Below are 19,994 nucleotides of genomic sequence, written 5' to 3'. Positions count from 1 at the left end.
ACAAGTAAATCAGCTTTGGTTTCCTCAATAGTAGAAGAGTGAGATTAATATCTGCCTTACAAAGCTGTCAAGATTAACAGATACAAAGTATAGAAAGAATTTTGAACAGGGCCTGGAACCTAGTGTGCTCTCAATAAAGACTTGCGATCATCAATAAATGATGATTACTGATCACTGCTTGTTAGAAATGCAAGGGATTTAGATTATTCATATTTTCCTCAACTCAGAAATGTGATCTGGCTCTGGGTTTTAGACCAGAAGAGCCACAAATTGTGGCATAGGAGTTGAGAAACAAGGTCAAATAAAATTGTGTACCTATCAGATTGATTTTTCCAAAAACATCTGGAATTTCTTCTTTAAAAAAAAAAAATCCTGGTTCTCTTCTTCCTGTTGTTCTGTTACCTCTTCCATGGCCCCTGCACTTCCCCAGGCAATCCATGGAATGTTTTCATTATTACTATTTCAGAACTATGTATTTTTTTTTGTTAAAAGTGAATTTATATTAGTTATTCTACCACACAGCATGTTTCCAATTACACACTGAACTCTAGTCTGTGCTCAAATGTAACGTGATATTTGTAAACTAATAGACCCCTCCACTCACCCCCAAAACTATTCAAATTTCAATTTCATTCACAGCTTCTGTCACTGTCACTGTGAACTTTTTTCACTCTCTTTGGAAATGTTCAGTTCCTGCTGTTTGTTAAGGTTCTGTTCTTCATAGAAAAACTGCAGCTGCAGCCAGAGAAGGTGGATAATCAGATAGTGCCGGTTGGAGCAGTTATCTGCAGCCCAGACTTTCCCCATGACAGCTTCTAGACGGTTGCTTATCTCCAGACCCTAACGTGCCAAACTCAAGTACGGCTAGACGACTACAAAGCCTAAAGATAAACTCTCCGGGAAAAACTTCTTTGGGGGTGACGAGCAGGCTTTTCATTCTGCTGAACGTTGCGGCCGGCACGTTGATGTTCCCGGGAGTGCTGGCGCACAGGGAGAGGCGGGCACTGGGGCCGGACCCGGGTCACCGCTGCTCCTCTGCAGGAAGCCGGCATCTATGAAACCTGCCTCACTGTGCTCCCAAGCTGTGCTTATGAAACGACGCCCTCATGCCTGCGCCTTCTCTCGTCTGCTTTGCGGAAAACGCTGGGAGCCTGGGAGCGCTGGAACCCGGCCACTTGCCGAGTCCGTGTGCAAACGCGGGGAGCCAGGGACGTCGGAGGGCAGGGAACTGGCCAGCGTGTTCTCGGGTTTCATTTCCTTCATGCTTCTCTCCCCCTTTGTTTTGCAGGTAGCGAAGCCGATTTTAGCTCCTCGAGCAGCACGGGCAGCATCTCGGCGCCTGAGGTCCACATGTCTGCTGCGGGAAGCAAGCGGTCCTCTTTCTCACGCAAGTAGGCCCGCCTCCTGCCCCCTGCTCTGTACTTGTTAAGACGCGTTACGCGGGCGACTGACCTGTACTTTGTTTCTCTAGAACCACCTGGATTACTGTGCGTTCCGATTTTATGCTTATTCAGTGAGTGCTTTTTGCTTGGCTGGTTTTTACAGTGATTCACAGTTGGTACTTTTCCCAGCCTCACCTACCTTGGTCACGACGTGGTTGCCCTGTGTTCCTCCGCCCGCGACGCCCTCTCGTGCAGCCCTGGCGCCTTCCCTCCCATCTCTCTCCTTCCCTCACCCACCTGTGTGCTCACCTGAGGATCAGGCTAGTCGGCTCCCACTTCCCACCCTGCCGCCCCTTCATGAATCTGTCCTCTTAGCTGCAAAGCCTCTCACTTCACCCTTTCTTTCCTCTAGCTGAGCTTCCTTTTTCGTCTTTGTGAAAGAAGCATAGTGACCCTCTGGCCACCTCCAACGTTCACGTGGGGAAGGGGTGAAGAAAGTTTGGAGTTCATAGGCCTGGGTGCCCCCTACCCACCGAAAGAGGCAGTAGAACAGAATAGCTAAGTGTGAGGGCTCTGGAGCCAGGCTACCTTGGTTTGAATGCCAGCTCCACCATCTACAGGCTGTGTGGCCCTGAGCAAGTTGCTCAACTTCTCTACGCCTCAGTTTTCTCCCCTGGAAAATAGGGCTACAGTCATACCCACCTGGTAGGGTTTATTGTTAGGGTTAAATTAGTTAATTCAGGTAAAGTGTGAGGTCATTGCTTGAAACATCAGCAGGTGTTCACCATCGGTGCTGTTTGGACTGGGGGAGAGAAGGTCTGTGAGGGAAATGGGAGCCACTGTTCACGTTTGGCAGGACAGCTAGTCAGCCCCAGGATTCTCTGCTGCCATCAGTGGCTTCATTTATTCATTCAATACGTATTTATTGAGCATCTACTGTGAGGCAGTTTCTAGAGATATGGCAGTAAACAAAACTTATGAAAAACTATTTTCATTCTAGTAGAGAAAGAAGGATAATAAATGCATATAAATAATATATATATTTTTTAATACAGGGAAAGGATATGGAGGGTAATAGGATGTTTGGTATATTCTAGATAGGCTGGTTCCTGGAGACCCTGTGATGAGGTGAGCTCTGGGCAGGGACCTGAACAAAGCGATGGAGTGAGCCACACGACACAGGGGTGACTGTCACTTGACTGTCCTGGGCCGCAGTGTCCAAATGTGTAAAAAGGAGATTGGGCCACATGATTTTTAAGGTTCCTTGCTGAAGAAAAGCTGTTTAGTTTCTAAAAGCTTGCATTTCCAGGACTGAGCAAGCAAATGTTTCCCACTTCTCTTAGGTGAGCAGAAGATATGGCTGATACTTATAAAGGGACCTGAGATGCCCAGTGCAGAGTTTTATTGTTAAAGCTGAAGCCAAACAAACTTGTAACGAAAGAGTGAAGTCCACAGTGAAGAAGCACAGTTGTTCTTCAAAGTCGATAAATACCATTTATTTTGGAAATAAAGTGCCTCTGGGATCACAGGATGTAACTATAAACATTCTCTGTACAAGTCAGACGTGGCTTGCTCTGAGAATAAGCCATTTATCTCACCCATTCAAGAAATTAGCACATACCCATTGGTACAAGGCATCAAAGAACAGAGAGGCAAAAGAAAAAAGAAACAGAGCAAGCCAATTTTGTTAAGCATTTCAAAGGAATTTGTGCTTGTGGTTAAATTCCGAGGTAATGTCAGTTATACTGAGTGACTTAGAGAAAATATTCTAGTCTGGAATCCATGAATTCTCTCAGTGATGAAAAATTGATGTGTTAAACATAAAGTTGTTAAATATAGTTATGTGCAAATCAGATATATGCTTAATAGACTAATATATGCACAATAGATATATGCTCAATAGGAAATTGAAATAGGCAAATGTTCCGTCCGTTATGTTCACTTTTTTATCTGACCCAGGCACAGAGCACCATCAGCAGATATCGGGTCTGGAGCATCTCAGGTGTTTCACGTAATCTGTGTGTTCTACAGGACCATGCATTGAGGATAGCTCCTCTAGATGGGCCGGGTACCATGCAAAACTTTAAAATAACTTATGATCCTTTTAATTGGCTGATTCCTCCTGTAGTAGATGAATTTTCTTTGTGGAGAATTAGATCCTGGGAGGAAGGCTAGCAGGAACATGTGGTGAAGGGGTGGGGGAAATGAAGGACAGAGGTGGTTGGAAGGAATGTTTTTGACAGGCAATTTTAAAAACAAAACTTAAAAGATTTACAAACCATCTCTTCTTAGAGAAGGCCAACTCTGCTGATATTTCTGAGGAGTTCTCTTAAACTAGAACCCTAGGGCTTCCCTGGTGGCACAGTGGTTAAAATTCGCCTGCCAATGCAGGGGACATGGGTTCGAGCCCTGGTCCAGGAAGATCCCACATGCCGCGGAGCAACTAAGCCCGTGCGCCACAACTGCTGAGCCTACGCTCTAGAGTCTGCGTGCCACAACTACTGAAACCTGCACACCTAGAGCCCGTGCTCTGCAACAAGAGAAGCCACCGCAATGAGAGACCCGTACACTACGAAGAGTAGCCCCCGCTCGCCGCAACTAGAGAAAGCCCGTGCACAGCAACGAAGACCCAATGCAGCCAAAAATAATTTAAAAACAACAACAACAAAGCTAAAACTCTAATCTTAATCAGAGGCAGAGAGAAGTAAGAAGAAGAAAAAAAAAAAGCTCGGGATTTGGAGTCAGATGGACCTGGGCTTGAGTTCAGCATCCATTGCTTATTAGGTGCAAGACCCAGGGCCCCGAGCCTCAGTTTCCTGTTCTGGAAAATGGGGTAATAATGGCACCTACCTCACTGATTTAAATGAACTGATAGATATGAATGCTTAACACGGTGCCCAGAACTCAGGAAAAGAGCCATTACATGCTTGTTTTAGTCAATAGTGATAAAAATAATACTAATGGGCAAGATGCTGCCGCTGTTGCCGCTGATGGTGGTGAATATGATCGTATTAGTTTGCTCAGGCTGTTATAACAAAATACCGTAGACTGGGGGGGGGTTAAACAACAGAAATGTACTTTCTCACAATTCTGGAAGCTAGAGGTCCAAGATCAAGGTATCAGCAGGACTGGCTTCTGTGGAGGCCTTGCTCCTTGGCTTGTAGATGGCTGTGTTGTCCCTGTTTCCTCACCTAGTCTTTTCTCTGTGCCTGTCTGTGTCCAAATTTCCTCTTCATATAAGGGCACTAGTCAAATTGGGATTAGGGCCCATCCTAAGGGCCTCATTTTAGCACAAATACCTTTTTTAAAGCCCCGTTTCCAAATACAGTCACATTCTTAGGTACTGGGGGTTAGGGCTTCCACCTGCGAATTTGGGGAGGACACCATTCAGCCCATAATAGTGCTGGTGAGCATGGTGATGGTGATGGTGGTGTGACGGTGACGGTGAGGGTGAGGATGTTACCTGAAGGAAAGGGCAATGCCTGGAGAATAGTCACCTGGGAGCCTTCTGAGGATCCCTTCTTCACTTCTCCCTTTCTCTCACTTTCCAGTTTTCCAGGAAGATTTGCAGGAAGGGGGTGGGGTACCAGAATTCTATCTCCTCTCTGTGGGCTGCATTCTTTTTGTCCATCAGACCAAGGGATTTGGGGAGAGCTAGGAAGGTAGCATCAGATTTGCCTGTGCACGGCCTTGACAAACATGGAATCCTGTCTTCTCCATTGCAAATGTTTTTTATTATCATCCACGATGAGTTTGTACCCACATATGTTAGCATTTGAACTAAACTAAATGTAAGGAACAGAACTGATAATTTAAAGCATGTAGTTTCTTTTTTTAAAGTTAGCTATTACAAACAGCCTAATAACTCATTTCCTGAAATATATTTCAAGACTCAATTATACCTTAGTAATGTTTGATAGTTTGAAGAGTTTTTGTTCTTTTCTGTATAGCAGATGAGTTCTTACAAAATCCTCATCTCATTTAATTTGTATGTCACTAATCGTGCATCTTAGTGCATGCATCAAACTAAAGAAGTCAGTGGTAAATTCTTCAGGTAATAACCACATACCTAGCCAGTACCTAATATACCTGTTTACAAGACCCAAACAATATATTCCACTTGTATAAAGCTGGAGACATTTCTGTAGAGTTGAGACCTAGATTTAAATCCCAGTTGAGCTGTGAGTTCTTGAACCAGTTTTTTTTTTCCCCCCTGAGCTTCAGTTATTTCACATAACTGAGTACTGCCTGTACTTCACATAATATAAAAGGGAAATGATCATTGTACCAGTCTTATTGCCATAAGCCTTATTGCCATGATGGTCAAAATTAAGTGAAACAATGTTCATAGAGCACCTGCAACAAGGCTTGGGTCACAGAAGGTTCTCAGCAAAGGTTAACTCAGAATAGAACTCCCCAGGTCCACATGAGGGATAGCTCCTTACTCTTTCTCCTAACTTGTAATGGTTGACTCTCCATCTTTCTCATAGCCACATTAAGAAATAGTCAGGCCAACAGAAGTGAAGCATAGAGAGGCACATCCAAGCCAGAGTACGTATTCTTTTCTGCCCCACACCCACCAAAGAACTGCTGAAGTTGGTTTGTCACAAAGCCACCAGCCCATCTGTTCCATATAAAATGTCCTCTTCTCACAAAAAAGGAGGCAGAGTCCATGTGGATGATTTCAAAAGGAAAGAACTTTTTAAGTTTAGAATTTGGTGATGTTTCATTTATATGTGATTTACTGGGTTGACTGCTAGTTCAAATTGTATTCGATTTTAAGTAAGTAATTGTGATTTTGGGGCCAAGTAGACCCACACACACACTCACTCACATTCACTCATGTTTCTCAGTGAGATGTGTCCGTTGGATACAGTTGTAATCAAAATTGCAAAGAGGGATTGACAAAAATAAGTCCTGCTATATGAAAAGTATCTTGTTCCCTTTGGTTTCCTTGTAATGTCAGCAAGATATATTCCTGACATAGATGTGCTACCCTATTTAAAGTAATTTCAACATTCTCTAGATGCTTCCTTACACTCCGGGGTATCAAATTTAATGGAACTAGATTAACAGGGAGGTTCAAACAGTTTATCCAGAAACAGTACCCTGCAGTTGAATTGCCCTTAACAGCTTGTCCAATGTACTCAACATCCATTCTTTGATTTATTTGCACATCAACTTTGTGAGAGTTATCATATATCCCCAATATTAAGTGGCTTACTTGCCTAAGTTCCTAGTAAGTGGCAGTGCCAGGACTTCAACCCAGTTTATTCCCTTAGCAGTCATTTAGGAAGAACCTAGCATGTGCCAGGAGGTAGTGGGGATGTAAAAGCACAGGCTATGCTTCTGCCCTCAGGATGCCCTAGTCTAGTGGAAAGACAGACAGACGTGCTGTGGTGAGGCACTGTGATAATTTCCACGGTGAAGCCTGCACAGGGTGTTGGAAAGCACTGGTGAACATTACCTACACTGGCCGAAGGAGTGAGGGGTCCAGAGAAGGCTGCTTGGAGTAGGTTACCATCAGTCTTGAAGTAGGAGGTACCCAGAGGCTCAGGGTAGGAGCAGAAGAACAATTCTAGGCAGAGAGAATAATAAAAAGATGATGGAGAGCGTGGACCATCAGGAAACTGTACATCGTCTGGAATGCAGGGGGAGGAACAGCAGAGGATGCGTTGGATGGGGTGGTGGGGTCAGACCTTGTGAGCTGTATTAAGGGGTCTGGCCTTTATTCTGGAGGCTGCGGGGAATCACTGAATGGCTTTGAGGAGGCCAGCGATACTCAAATTCCATATTGGAAAAGCCACTCTCACCACAGGGACGGCCTCCTTGCTGGAGGGGCAAGACAAGAGGCAGGGAAAAAAAGGGGGCTAACATTTTAAGCAGTTAAATGATAAAGGTTGTGCTATGTCATTGGGGATGGAAAAAAAAAGAAAAAAATAGGTGGTTAAAATTACAGACGATACATTTATGTGGGTTATATTTATCCTGTTTTTTCCTTCTTCTTTACGGGCAAACCCCTTCTCCCCCATCCTCCAAATGAAACACCCTAATTTTCTTACCCGACGTGAGCCAAATCTGAATATTTTTACACAGAAACAGGTATACTGGAACAAAAGCCACATCTTCAAAATGGCCTCTGGAACGAAACGAAACCAAATCAATATTTTACATGGTTTGTGTTCTTAGCAGGCAGCTGGGTTTAATCTATGGTCAGAAACTATTTGAAAGAATAGAAGAGGGAGAGGTTGCCTGTGCTGGTGACACAGGAGAGAAAATATCGGGCAGGTGGGAAGAAGGCGACTTATAAAGCCAAATTGCTCTAATAATTATGTTGCCCTTTTCAACCCTATAGATTGGATTTCCTCAGTGGTGACTAGCTTTTAAGAAGGAACAAAGCGTTCGCATTTGAGTATCTACAGCCCCAAGGATTCTAACATTCTTCATGCTTCTCTCCCAGTCGAGGTCCCCATGGGCGGAGCAATGGAGCTTCATCGTACAAGACTGGCAACAGCCCACCCTCCCCACGGGAGAAGGACCTTCTGTCCATGCTGTGCAGGAATCAGCTGAGTCCCGTTAACATCCATCCCAGTTATGCGCCTTCTTCCCCCAGTAGCAGCAACTCCGGCTCCTACAAGGGAAGTGACTGCAGCCCCGTCATGAGGTGAGTGCGTCTGTCTCCCAATTCATGACTCTTAGTTTGTCCTACTTGGTAAGCTTCTCTTTAAAAAAAAAATTTTTTTTTAATGATACAACTCTTGATCCCCTGCCTTATTCTGTCATACAACACTTCTCTTTCCTTTCCCACACTCAGCTAATCCTTCAAGGGCTGCTGCAGAAAGGACACGAGCCACAGTTTCATTTCTAATAAGGTTCCGCAGTCCCAGGAGTTCCTGGCTAGGCAGTAAAAATGGCACAGCGGCAGTAGGAGGGTCCTGTGCATTTCCCTCCGAACAGAGAAGAGCCATTCGTGTGTTTGCTCATTCACTCAAACATCAGATGTTTATTGAGCACCACGTTGTGCCCAGTACTGTGTCAAGCACTGGGAATAGAGCAGGAACTCTTGGCCAGGCCTAAGAGGGGCCAAGATTCCAGCAAGGGAAGTTTTGTAGAGCACTGGGCGCCTCTCTTACAAAACCTATCTGGTGAGACAACTAGCCTTTTTCCCTGCAGAAGAACGAAAGTTTCCACCAAGTCAGCACACTCACACCAGGGACTGATGTCAGAACAATCTGAATTCAACTAACAACAATCGGGACCTTTAGGCAAGTGGCACGTTGTGTGGAAGCGAGGTCACCTCGCTCCTTCCTGCCCTCCCACCTGCCCCTACTCACTGTCCTTTAACATAATAGCCTGTTACTCTGAACTGCCAGGCAGGCCGGTGGACAATTGTGCATTGTTTTATATGAGATCATCCCTAGGCCACAGAAAATCTCCCTCTCCCCTGTCCCCACCCCCTCCACAAACACCCGGCCCCCAATCTTCCCAGTTTGAACAGTCCTAAGATTGGCAGGTGGATTATTGTCCCCCTTCTGAAGTGAGGTCACACGCTGCTGGGGTTTAAGGTCCCAGCAAACGGCTGCCATTTCTTCTCAACCTGTTAGCTGTGCCTTAACTTTTCTTTTTATAGAAAAAGTAACATGTCGCTACTTCGATTGTTTCAGACGATCTGGAAGGTACATGTCCTGTGGTGAAAATCATGGTGTCAAACCCCCAAATCCAGAGCAGTACTTGACTCCTCTGCAGCAGAAAGAGGTTACAGTGAGACACCTGAAGACCAGGCTCAAGGAGTCTGAGCGCCGACTGCATGAGAGGTGAATCCACATTCCTTGCACGCTGTGGTTTAGGACATTTTCTTTTTCCATAAAATGAAATATGAACCGACACAAGAAAAGAAGACAAATGACTTCATTTAATTTTTGTCACATTTCTTAAATCAGTCTCTCAAAAGAGCTATTTTATAATCCTGCTGTTTCAGGGGTCCAGGGAACCCTCCTGGGTTGGAAGGGATCCTCTGCTTTTTCTGGGTGTGTCCAGCTTTTTTTTTTTTTTTTTGCGGTACACGGGCCTCTCACTGTTGTGGCCTCTTCCGTTGCGGAGCACAGGCTCCGGACGCGCAGGCTCAGCGGCCATGGCTCAAGGGCCCAGCCGCTCCGCGGCACGTGGGATCTTCCCGGACTGGGGCACGAACCTGTGTCCCCTGCATCGGCAGGCGGACTCTCAACCACTGTGCCACCAGGGAAGCCCTTCAAGTCTTTGGTTTATGATTTGAGGAGTCTATGGGAGGGTTTGAATAATCATGGGAGGGAGGTATGGGAAGGCAGTGAAACTGGAGAAGAGTCAAGCCTAAACTTAAAGAAGCAATACTTACAGCATCTCTTCAAATATGTCAGGATCCTGACTACCTGGTCTTCATAAACACTGAGAATATGAGGACATATATTTACACGGACTATGAAGAAATTATATGTAAGGAAGAATTTTTTGACAAATATCTGGAAATAGGGTCCTGTGAAGGATATAAAAAAAAAATAGATTCCCTTCAGTGTAGGATGGATCCAGTGTCATCTTGCCTGAGAGGAGACAGAATGATCAACATTTCACAAAGTCCTTGCAACATGTAGCTTTTTATGATTTAAATAAACTTTTAAGAACTTATCATTGGTATATGATCAGAACTGTTTTGCACTGCTAAAGCTTATCAGTCTGCCTTCTGCCTTTGATAGGTAATTAAAAGTGATACGGACTTTCCTTCCACAAGTTGTTTTGTGGACATAGGAAAGAGTAGACTATGGAGATAAAAGCAAGCTAAGAGACACTAATGTGTTCCAATAAAACAATTTCCAATATTAAATACAGAACTACCTCAGAGATGTTGCAGGTTCAGTTCCAGACCACTGCAGTAAAGCAAATATTGCAATAAAGTGAGTCATATGAATTTTTTCACTTCTCATCACATATAAAAGTTATTTCACTACACTAGAGTCTACTAAGGGTGCAGTAGCATTATATCTAAAAACAGTGCACAAACCTTAATTTTAAAATACCTTAATTGCTAAAAAATGCTAACCAGCGTCTGACAAAGCAGGGTTGCCACAAACCTTCAATTTGTAAAAAAAAAAAAAAAAAAAAAGACACTATCTGCAAAGCACGATAAAGCAAAGTGCAGTAAAACGAGGTCTGTCTGTATCGAATAGAGGATAATTCCTGAAAAGTACTTAGTGAAATATCAGACATATGGTGGGCACTCAAAAAGAAAAAAATAAAAACAAACAATAATAGCATTTTTTATTCTGATTCTAGTTACTGTTATTATTTTAGCTGTTTTACAGTTAAGGGGGCAGTTCAGGGCTAATAGAATTTCAAAACTGATTTAACCTGTATGTTTCCGGTGGGAGAGCATGGGCTGGGCTGGGCGCCAGAATTGCTTGCTGCCTGCTTCACAGTTGGCCTTTTTCTGAGCAGGGCTTGTCTCCTCTGGCTCTAGGGAGAGTGAGATCGTGGAGCTGAAGTCCCAGCTGGCCCGAATGCGGGAGGACTGGATTGAGGAAGAGTGCCACCGGGTGGAGGCCCAGCTGGCCCTCAAGGAAGCCAGGAAGGAGATCCAACAGCTCAAACAGGTCATCGAAACAATGAGGAGCAGCTTGGCCGATAAGGACAAAGGCATTCAGAAATATTTTGTGGACATAAACATTCAAAATAAGAAGCTGGAGTCTCTACTTCAGAGCATGGAGATGGCGCACAGTGGCTCTCTGAGGGACGAGCTGTGTCTCGACTTTCCGTGTGATTCCCCGGAGAAGGGCTTAGCCCTCAGCACGGCTCCTGGCCCGACGGCCGAGGCGCTGACCCCGGAGGAGCCGGGGGCCAACAGCGAGCTGCTGGGGGAACACAGCGCAGGCCACGGCACAGATGTGTTCGATGAGCTGGTGACAGCCACCACCGTGGAGGCCGGCGACCTGGAGCTGCTTCGTGCCAGCCCTGGGGCAAAGGTCCTCGAGTTGGAGGGTCAGGAAGAGGGCAGCGCGGTGGCAGAGCAGGCCGTGCAGACCGACGTGGTGCCCTACAGCCCTGCCGTCTCTGAGCTCATCCGGCATGTGCTCAAGCTCCAGGACCCCTGTCCCTCCAGCTCCACGTCCCCTGAGGATGAGTCCAGGGCCGACTCGATGGAAAGCTTCCTGGAGTCCATCTCTGCCATCGTGGTCGATTTAACTCCAAGAAATCCAAACTCCGCCATCCTTTTGTCTCCCGTGGAGACCCCGACCGCCGAGGTGGGTCCGGAGGCACGTGGGAACCGCCTCATGAGAGAGCTGGATTTTGCAGGCTCCGCGGAGGAAAGGCTGAACAGCCTGGTCCCGCTGTGCGGTGGGGGCGTCGTGGGGCGGTACTGGAGCAGCAGTTTCCTGGTGGATCTCCTGGCCGTGGCGGCCCCCGTGGTCCCCACCGTGCTGTGGGCGTTCAGTACTCAGAGGGGGGGAACGGATCCCATCTACAACATCGGGGCGTTGCTGCGGGGCTGCTGCATGGTGGCCCTGCACTCGCTCCGCCGCACCACCTGTCATATCAAACCCTAGACAGAAGATGTCACTTCCGCGTGCCAGTCTGTCCCGTGTGGCCTGATGCTAGGTGGAGAAGCAGCGGGTCGACCTGTGGCGGTCTCTGTTCTGTCGTTTTTGCTCCTCGGTATTTGATTTGCACTATATTTAGTTGAAGCCTGTTCACTGTTTAAAACGGGAGGTATCTTCGAAGGCATGGAGACCTGGTTCCAGTACATGTCCCACCAGTGTGAAATAGAAAGCATGCTCACGATCTTGCCGTGTCGTCTGAGGTACCCGTACTTATCCTAGTGGTGCAGGTAGAGAAAATGCAAAGTTTGCACTTTCAAGACAGCTTCTATAAGGCTGGCATGTTATCTCCTTGCTTTGCTTTTTGCCGTTTTAAAATGTGTAATTGTTACAGCATTCCAGTGGTCTTGTGCATAGCAGGGGATTGTAACCAAAAAGAAAAATGTATTTGTGTAACTGGTTTGAAGAAGTCTTGATAGCTCTTTAGTGTCTTACTTGGGGTTGATAAAGTTTGAGTGTTTGCAGTTTTCTACTAGACGTAGCTCCAAAGTCTTAAATGGCTTGTCTGTTCTTAAACCTGTCAATTGATGAAACTATATGTAAGGTTTACATTGTATTAACTTATTTTTTGCTTATTATATATAGTGTTTTATTGAAAATCGTTTGTAACCACACACTTCAGCATGATGAAAATAAAGATTAGTGTTTCCATTTAAATAAATGTTCTATCCTCCTATAAAATAATTATCTCTGGGATTTTACTTTTACATATGGTAAGAAAGACTAAATGGATAGCAGATCCTTCCATCTTTAACAGTAGGGATCTGTAAAAATGGAATTAAATGATAAAGAGGGAAAATAATTATTAAAGAAAGGTGAGGACTTCCTACTCTGTCTTTTAAAAAGCATTGTTTCTGAAGACAAGTAGCTTTGATTGTTTGTTTGCTCTGAAATTATCCATACACTTGTTAGTCCACATATTTATTCAGTAAGGATATACTGGGTGTTTTCAGGAAAGTTGGGCTGATTTTGTTTTAAAGCATGCTGGGGGTTCAGAGAGGGAGAAAATGCTGCACCGTATGTGTCCTCCCCTTGGAATAATAGGGTGAGAGTGGGTGGCTGGGAAGGGATGAGACAGTATTAAATCTGTATTACTTTATTCCTCACACTGATCTTGTGATATGGGTATTACTCTACAGATAAGGGAGCTGAGCCTTAAAGAGGTAGATTGCGCAGGATCTCATCTTTCATCTCTAGAAGCCAAGATTTCAAGGGTCTGCAAAGCAAATGACTTTTCCACTTTACACACAAATGGAAGAGACTGGGGAATATCCTAAGTTTTCACCCAGAAACTCCTCCCACAGCACATATCACCTTTAAACGCACTGTATTGTCACTATGTCTTGCTTATTGCCTATCTCCCCGACTAAAATACTAGGTCTCTGAGGGCAGAGATCTGTGTTCTGTTTCGTTCACAGAAAAATGTCAAGCACTTAGAACAGTAGGTGGCATATTGTAGGGGTTCTAAAAATAGCTGTTGAATGAATTCATCCAACAAATACTTACTGGGTGCTCACATGTTAGGCACTTCGCTACGCCTGTCGTCGATAGCGAAGGAGACAGACAAGGCTTCTGCCTTCAGGGAACTCACATTCTGTCTGTGAAAGACACAGAACATGCCAACAAATGACCAAATTAATTCTGGATAGTGTAAGTGCTTCCAAGGGAATGAGATGCTTTGACCAAGACTGATGGGGACAAAGGCCAGGAACACCTGTCTGAAGAAATACCATTAGTGCTAATGGATGATAAAGAGCCAGCTGTGGGAAGATATGGGGGGTAAAATTTTGCAAAAAGAACAGAGGCAAAGGCCCTGAGGCAGAAAAGGGCTTGACATGTTAGAGGGGCATCAAGGAGACCAGCGTAGCTAGAGCAGAGTGAGGGGCACGGGGGTGGTTGGAGAAGTGGAAGAGAAGCTAGTTCATATGGGGCCATGTAAACCATGGTAGGGTTGGTTTGAATTTATTCCCACTGCAATGAGAAATATTAACAGACTTTATACAGGACAATGATACAATCTGGATTTTTTCCTTTCTTTCTTTTTTTTTTCTTTTTTTGACTCTGTGGCTGCTATGGGCAGGATGTATTGTACGGAGGCAGGAGTGGCAGCAGGAAGACCACTGTAATAGTCCAGATGAGTGACGACAATTTGGAGGTAGAAGTGGACATAGAGATTAAGTTGAATAATTAAAGATAGATCTTGAAAATAGTACTGATGCAATTTGCCGATAGATGGGATGTGGGGAGGAGATGAGGTAGGGTTTAAGGAAGAGAAATTTAGGATCACTCAGGTTTTTGACTTGAGCATCTGGGTCAATAGTGGTGTCATTTACTGAGAATGGAAAAGTTCAACAGAAGCTAGTTTGGGACAATAAATTTGAGAAGTCTGTTAAATATGTGGATATGTCAAGTGAGTAACTGCATGTATGAATGTGAAAATCACAGGAGTCATCAGGGCTAGGGTTATAAAACAGGGGTCCTTCAGCATTTACATACTGTTTAAAACCATGGGATGGATGAAATCATCCAGGGAGAGTGTAAAGAGGAAAAGAAGGCCAGGGACTGAGTCCAAGGGCACTTCTACATCTAGATAGAGGTGGAGGATGTAGAACCAACAAAACAGCCTGAGAGAGGCAGCCCAAAGGCAGGAGGAAAACTAGATAACTGCAATATTCTGAAAACCAAGAGCGGAGAATGGTCAACTGTGTTGAAATCCTATTAGGAAGCTGAGTAACATGAGAACAGATAGATGTCCACTGGCTTTGACAACAAAGTCTTAGTGACTGTCAAGATCATTTTCTTTGCAAAAATGGGGATGGAAGCCAGACTGGAGTGGGTTGGAGAGTGAATGGAAGAGAGAAAGCGGAAATCAATGTGTGCAGCTGATTTTTTTTGAAGTTTTACCGTGAATGGGGAGTAAGGCAGTGGGTAGCAGTTACAAGGGGATACGCGTTGCAAGGATCTGTTTTATTTTTCAATATTGAGAGGAGATAATGTTTGTAGGCTTTTGTGATTGAGCCAATGAAGAGAAAGAAACTGATGATCTAGGAGAGAAAGAATTAATTGAAGAAGGGAAGTTCTTGAGAAGACACAAAGGGACAGGATGGAGTTGTGGAGCGAGGTGGGCTGTCTCAGATAGGCTGTTTCTTCCGTGGGATACACACGTGCCTCAGGCACACATATGGGCTCTTACACAGCACACGCTCAGCAGCAGAGGGACTTGGCTGAAATGGAAGGGAAGCTGTTTCTGGAAGTGAATAATCGGAAGCTTCCCAAACTAATGAGCCATGCTGACATAGGTCCCTTCCTGTAGTCTAGCCCAGACCAACACCTAGATACTGCTATCTTCCTTACACTCCCTCCTTGTGTTTATTTTTCATCATTGCTAAATTAAGCATTTTTAAGAAAAATTACAAGCGTGTTTTTGGTATCCGTTTGTTGCTACAGAAACAAATAGAACCACATAAACTCAGAACTGTTCATCAGTTCAAGATGGATGGCAAGATGGGCGCTGGTGAAGAAGAATTCTCTGTGAGCTGCAAATGATTATGTTGATTACCACACTGGAGGCAGCTGATCCCAAACAGCAACTTGCTTTGTTGTCTTAATGACCTGTATCTTTTCTTTTACTCAAACCAGAAGATTCAAAGAAAGTTAACTCATTTGCAACAGTGGACACAGTGTAGTGTAACTTGTTATACACATGGAAACAAATCTGTGCGAAGGTAAAACAGGAGACCCTGGCAGTGCTATTCTGTTTTTCTTTTTCTCCCTGCCTCCTTCCCCCACCTTTTCCTCCTCCTTCTTTCCCAGGGTTTCGATATGTGTTGTGGAAAATTATTGCTTTTACTCAGAACAAAGCCTGTCACAAATGAGTCCCTCAGAGTAAATAAAAGATGGGTCATAGCTTGCATTTCGGAAGCCCAAGGCGTTGGCTGGTTTTGTGGACAGGATGATCTGATCCCATAGAAAGAACTGCCTCAAAGTTGCTTTCCGTAATTTGGGTGCCTGTGATGTACAAACAGGCAGGAAGATGGAAAAAGAAGAACAATTCTACTCTATTGAATAAATTGCTGTCCCATCAAAGCAAATGTTAAACATTTCCTACAGTTATGTGTGCAAACATTCCAATTTATGAGAAAAGATTTTTCCCAAAGGGATATGCTGACCTTTCCAAGTTGAGCTGTTCAGAAAGGGGAAAAAATGCAATACACTCAGATGCCAAGTGTTTCTGACACTTGTGGCAGGAGAAAAAGGAAGTCTGTGATTTGCATTTGTCATAGGCCCTGCCTAAGGAGTGGTTGGGTCCAATATGTTTTTCTCTTGAGGACTTTGAAAGTTTGGGGGTAGGTTCCGACTTCCATTTTGGCTCAGTGAGCACTTTTACAAAATTCACTTATTCCCAGTCTTACCAGGCAAAATGTGTACAATGAAGCAGTAACCTAGGCAATTAAAAATAGCAGTTTACAGAAATCAAATCTTGAAAGAATGTCAACAAACTCCCAATGGTCCTGGGAGAAAAAAAACAATTGGAAGGTCCAAATAGAATATAAACAACATGGTTATATCAGGTAATTATTTTCAAACCACTGGAAGACATTCTCTGCTGCGACTACTGATTCTCCCTCAATCACGATGATTGTGGTAACTAATGGTTATAACAATGATTCCAAAGAATTTTAAAATTAAAAAAGGTTTAAATGCTACTTAAAAGTTTGTGTTAGAAGACCGGAATATTTCAGCAGCATTTAAGTTTTGTAAAAGATGTGTCTCTCTCAAAAATAAATTTTCAACATAAAAAAACCCAATACACAAAACACATAAAAGTGCAGTGTTTGGAACAGGGCACCAGGCCTGGAGACCTCCCATTTGCCTCCCTCTCATCTCCTGCAGTGGTTCCAGTGTCACCTCTGCGAACAGTTTAAAAACCAGTTCACTATATACCAGGTTCTTTGAAAACTGCCATTTCAAGTAAGATCTCCTATGTGGTAACTCTCAGTTCATTGGAAGAGTAAGTACTCTGGATAATGCTGAAGGACTCGATCTTCTACTGTCCTAAACAAATTAATGCTTAATAGAGATGTTTTCTAACCTTTTCTCACAAAACTTTGTTTGCCTCTGCTCTGTTGATTTGAGTGGGAAGAGAGTCACTCCATCTCCAGAGGCAATGGAAGCATCTGGGATTATGGATGTGAAATGATGATGTAAAACCCACAGTCCAGGCTTTCTAGTGAATGCTGTTAAAGGCAGGCGTCAGAGTTTTCCTCCTCGTGGCCCCAGAGTTCCTCCCATGGTAATCTTATCTGGCCCACCTTCAGAGATATTTTCACCCTTGTTCCTTGAAAGTAGCATTTCTGATCAAAGCTATTGGAATAACTAAAAAATTAAATTTTTGCTAGACTGTAGCTTTAATGGACTGGAATATGAAAACTATTAACAACTGCAATATTTCTCTAATTTGATGGTGCAGTAAGAAAGATCCTTTCTCTCCTTCCTTGCAATCAGATAGCTCACAGGGTTTGAAACGGTTTGCCAGCCTCACTTTCCACAGTAAACAATAGGTGCTGGCATTTTAAACTGACCTTTAATTCTTCTGAACCAGCGCATTATTTCTGGCTTGTATGGAGAAAATGAAAAACTTGAAAGCAGTCTTAATAATTTTCACACTGAAAGCAGTACATGGAAAAAAGTTTTAAAGATGATCACCCAGGTACCACGTTACTCCACAAGGGCTCCTTCGAATCAAGACAGATACGCAACTAAAGAGGCCTGGATGCACTGCAGAGCTTCAAAAAGGAATCAAAATCACTGTGTGCTTTAAACTTAAATAGGGCACACTTCATATCTCTATTCTTATGCACAGCTTACTTTATTGACTACTACAATAAAATACCGAGTAAAAAATTTTTTTTTCATTTATTTCAAGGGCCAGTATATCTAATGATGATGTCACTTTTCTCCATAAAATAGGTAACCACTCATTTTACCCAGGAATAGTCAACAGGTTTGGAAACTGCATTGCTGTGTAAATTAAGGATTCAAATTAAGGTCTGAATATTTTAACAAATGAAACCAATTACCAGAAGATATTAATATCTTATAATGAGCCAAAATTGACCCAAGAATAAGAAACCGTAGCAATTTCTCTCAACACACCACCAACTCAGACTATGTCCTTTGAATTTCCCGTTCACGGGGATGATTTTTTTTGTGCCAATCACTCTCTGAACCAGATCCTGAAGACACGTGTTAGGAAGATACCCGGACAAGGTCAGGGACACAATTTGTAGCAGGAAGGTCTCTGGGTGTAGTACTGGTCTGCACATGTATGAAACCTGTGACCTTGGCCTCATTTGAAATGTGACCCAATCGAGTGAGCTAATTGGCCTATGCAAATGTGTGAATATAAACCACACTTCATTTTGCCTTGATTATAACATCTGACCCAAGTAACCTGGAAATACGTAATTATATGGCATTGACATTCAACCACAGTTGTTATTTATATGAAAATAAAAGCCAAGCTAATTTCTTTCATGTTTATTAAATAAATTCTTAGAAACACATTATCTACTATCATTTGTAACATCACTGAGCTCTTTAAGAACCAGAGAGGAATGACTAAAAGCTCACTCTTTGGCAGCTCGTAGTTTCATCAAGTGAAGATAGGCCTTCATAGTCCATTTAGAATGCTGATTAAACACTAATATAGCTGCTCTCAAAGCTTGCTATTTTCCTTTCCATTAAGCTGGCACACAATCGTCCTTCTAAGCTTTGGTTTCCTTACATGTCAGGTGGGGATAATGTCCACCTCAACGGATGTGAGGAGTCACTGATAGTTAAAATTCTCTGATGGTGCCGAGCCACGGAGTCAATGTTGATTCTCTTTCTTATTAAACTTGCAGTTCAACTTAAAGGTGTGTAAAAATTTTGTAAGATCAGTCAACTTCTCCCACTCTCCTCAGGGAAGGGGCTGCAACATCAGTGTGTGGTGAGAGGTGGGAGGTGTGCACAGGATCCCATGAGAAAGTGCGTGCAGGGGCTCATAAGGAAGTGTGTGCAGGGGCTCACAACTACCGTTGTTGAGCACTTATATATGTTGCCAGGCACTATAATGAACACTCAGTCTCAGTTAACCCTTAAAACCACCACCACCATTCAAAAGATTTGCAATCACAGGCGATTTGTTTAATACTGCCCCATCTCTGCAGCAGCTGGAGAACTCTGAGAAGCTCTCAAAATTGATGTGATCAGAGCAGTATATAGGCAAGGTCCCTGCAAAAATAGCCATGGAAGTTCCCTGAAGGGAAAGGCTGAGATTGTCTTGGGTGGTCAAAGACTTCTAGTGAGTTTCTCTGTAACACTCCTGATTGTGGATTAGCAGTTGCAACAGCAGTTATGCAAGGGTAGAAATCTGTCGTATGGGGTGGAGGATGAGGGGTCTTCTAGAATAGTGTCTCTTTCCAGCTTAGGAGATTGAGGCTTCTGGTGAAAAAGCATATTAACTACTCTCAAAACTTACTCTAGTTACTGAGCAGTCCAATGGCCACGACTAAGGCACACTGAAAATAAAAGATAGCAAGCAAAGTAGGGACTTCCCTGGTGGCGCAGTGGTTAAGAATCTGCCTGCCAGTGCAGGGGACACGGGTTTGAGCCCTGGTCCGGGAAGATCCCACATGCCGCGGAGCAACTAAGCCTGTGTGCCACAACTACTGAGCCTGCGCTCTAGAGCCCACGAGCCACAACTACTGAAGCCCATGCGCCTAGAGCCCAAACTCCACAACAAGAGAAGCCACTGCAATGAGAAGCCTATGCACAGCAACAAAGGAAGACCCAACACAGCCAAAAATAACATAAATGAATACACAAATTTAAGGAAAAAAAAAAAAAGAAAGCAAAGTAAAAGAGGGACTTCCCTGGAGGTCCAGTGGGTAAGACTCCATGCTCCCAATACAGGGGGCCCGGGTTCGATCCCTGGTCACGGAACTAG

At 43.9% G+C, this 19,994-nt stretch overlaps 1 protein-coding gene across 12 annotated transcripts in view; it reads left to right on the top strand.

The window, feature by feature from the left end:
• The window catches only part of SYBU (syntabulin), a 112,435-nt gene extending 99,747 nt beyond the window's left edge, over positions 1–12,688 (top strand). For 6 of the 12 annotated variants that reach the window (XM_049700418.1, XM_049700417.1, XM_049700416.1 and 3 more), the window contains 5 exons: positions 1,289–1,391; positions 1,472–1,513; positions 7,843–8,046; positions 9,047–9,196; positions 10,870–12,688. In XM_049700418.1, the coding sequence (XP_049556375.1) occupies positions 1,289–1,391; positions 1,472–1,513; positions 7,843–8,046; positions 9,047–9,196; positions 10,870–11,953 (1,583 nt within the window). In that variant the 3' untranslated portion in view covers positions 11,954–12,688. The remainder of the gene's footprint in view (positions 1–1,288; positions 1,392–1,471; positions 1,514–7,842; positions 8,047–9,046; positions 9,197–10,869) is intronic. The other 6 variants (XM_049700419.1, XM_033411233.2, XM_033411231.2 and 3 more) reach the window with 1 other exon arrangement.
• The last annotated feature ends 7,306 nt before the right edge of the window (positions 12,689–19,994 follow it).

The sequence above is a fragment of the Orcinus orca genome, chromosome 17 (assembly GCF_937001465.1).
Source record: "Orcinus orca chromosome 17, mOrcOrc1.1, whole genome shotgun sequence".
Taxonomy (NCBI): domain Eukaryota; kingdom Metazoa; phylum Chordata; class Mammalia; order Artiodactyla; family Delphinidae; genus Orcinus; species Orcinus orca.
The sequence above is the reverse complement of the archived record's forward strand: the minus strand, read 5'-3'. Positions and strand labels throughout refer to the sequence as shown.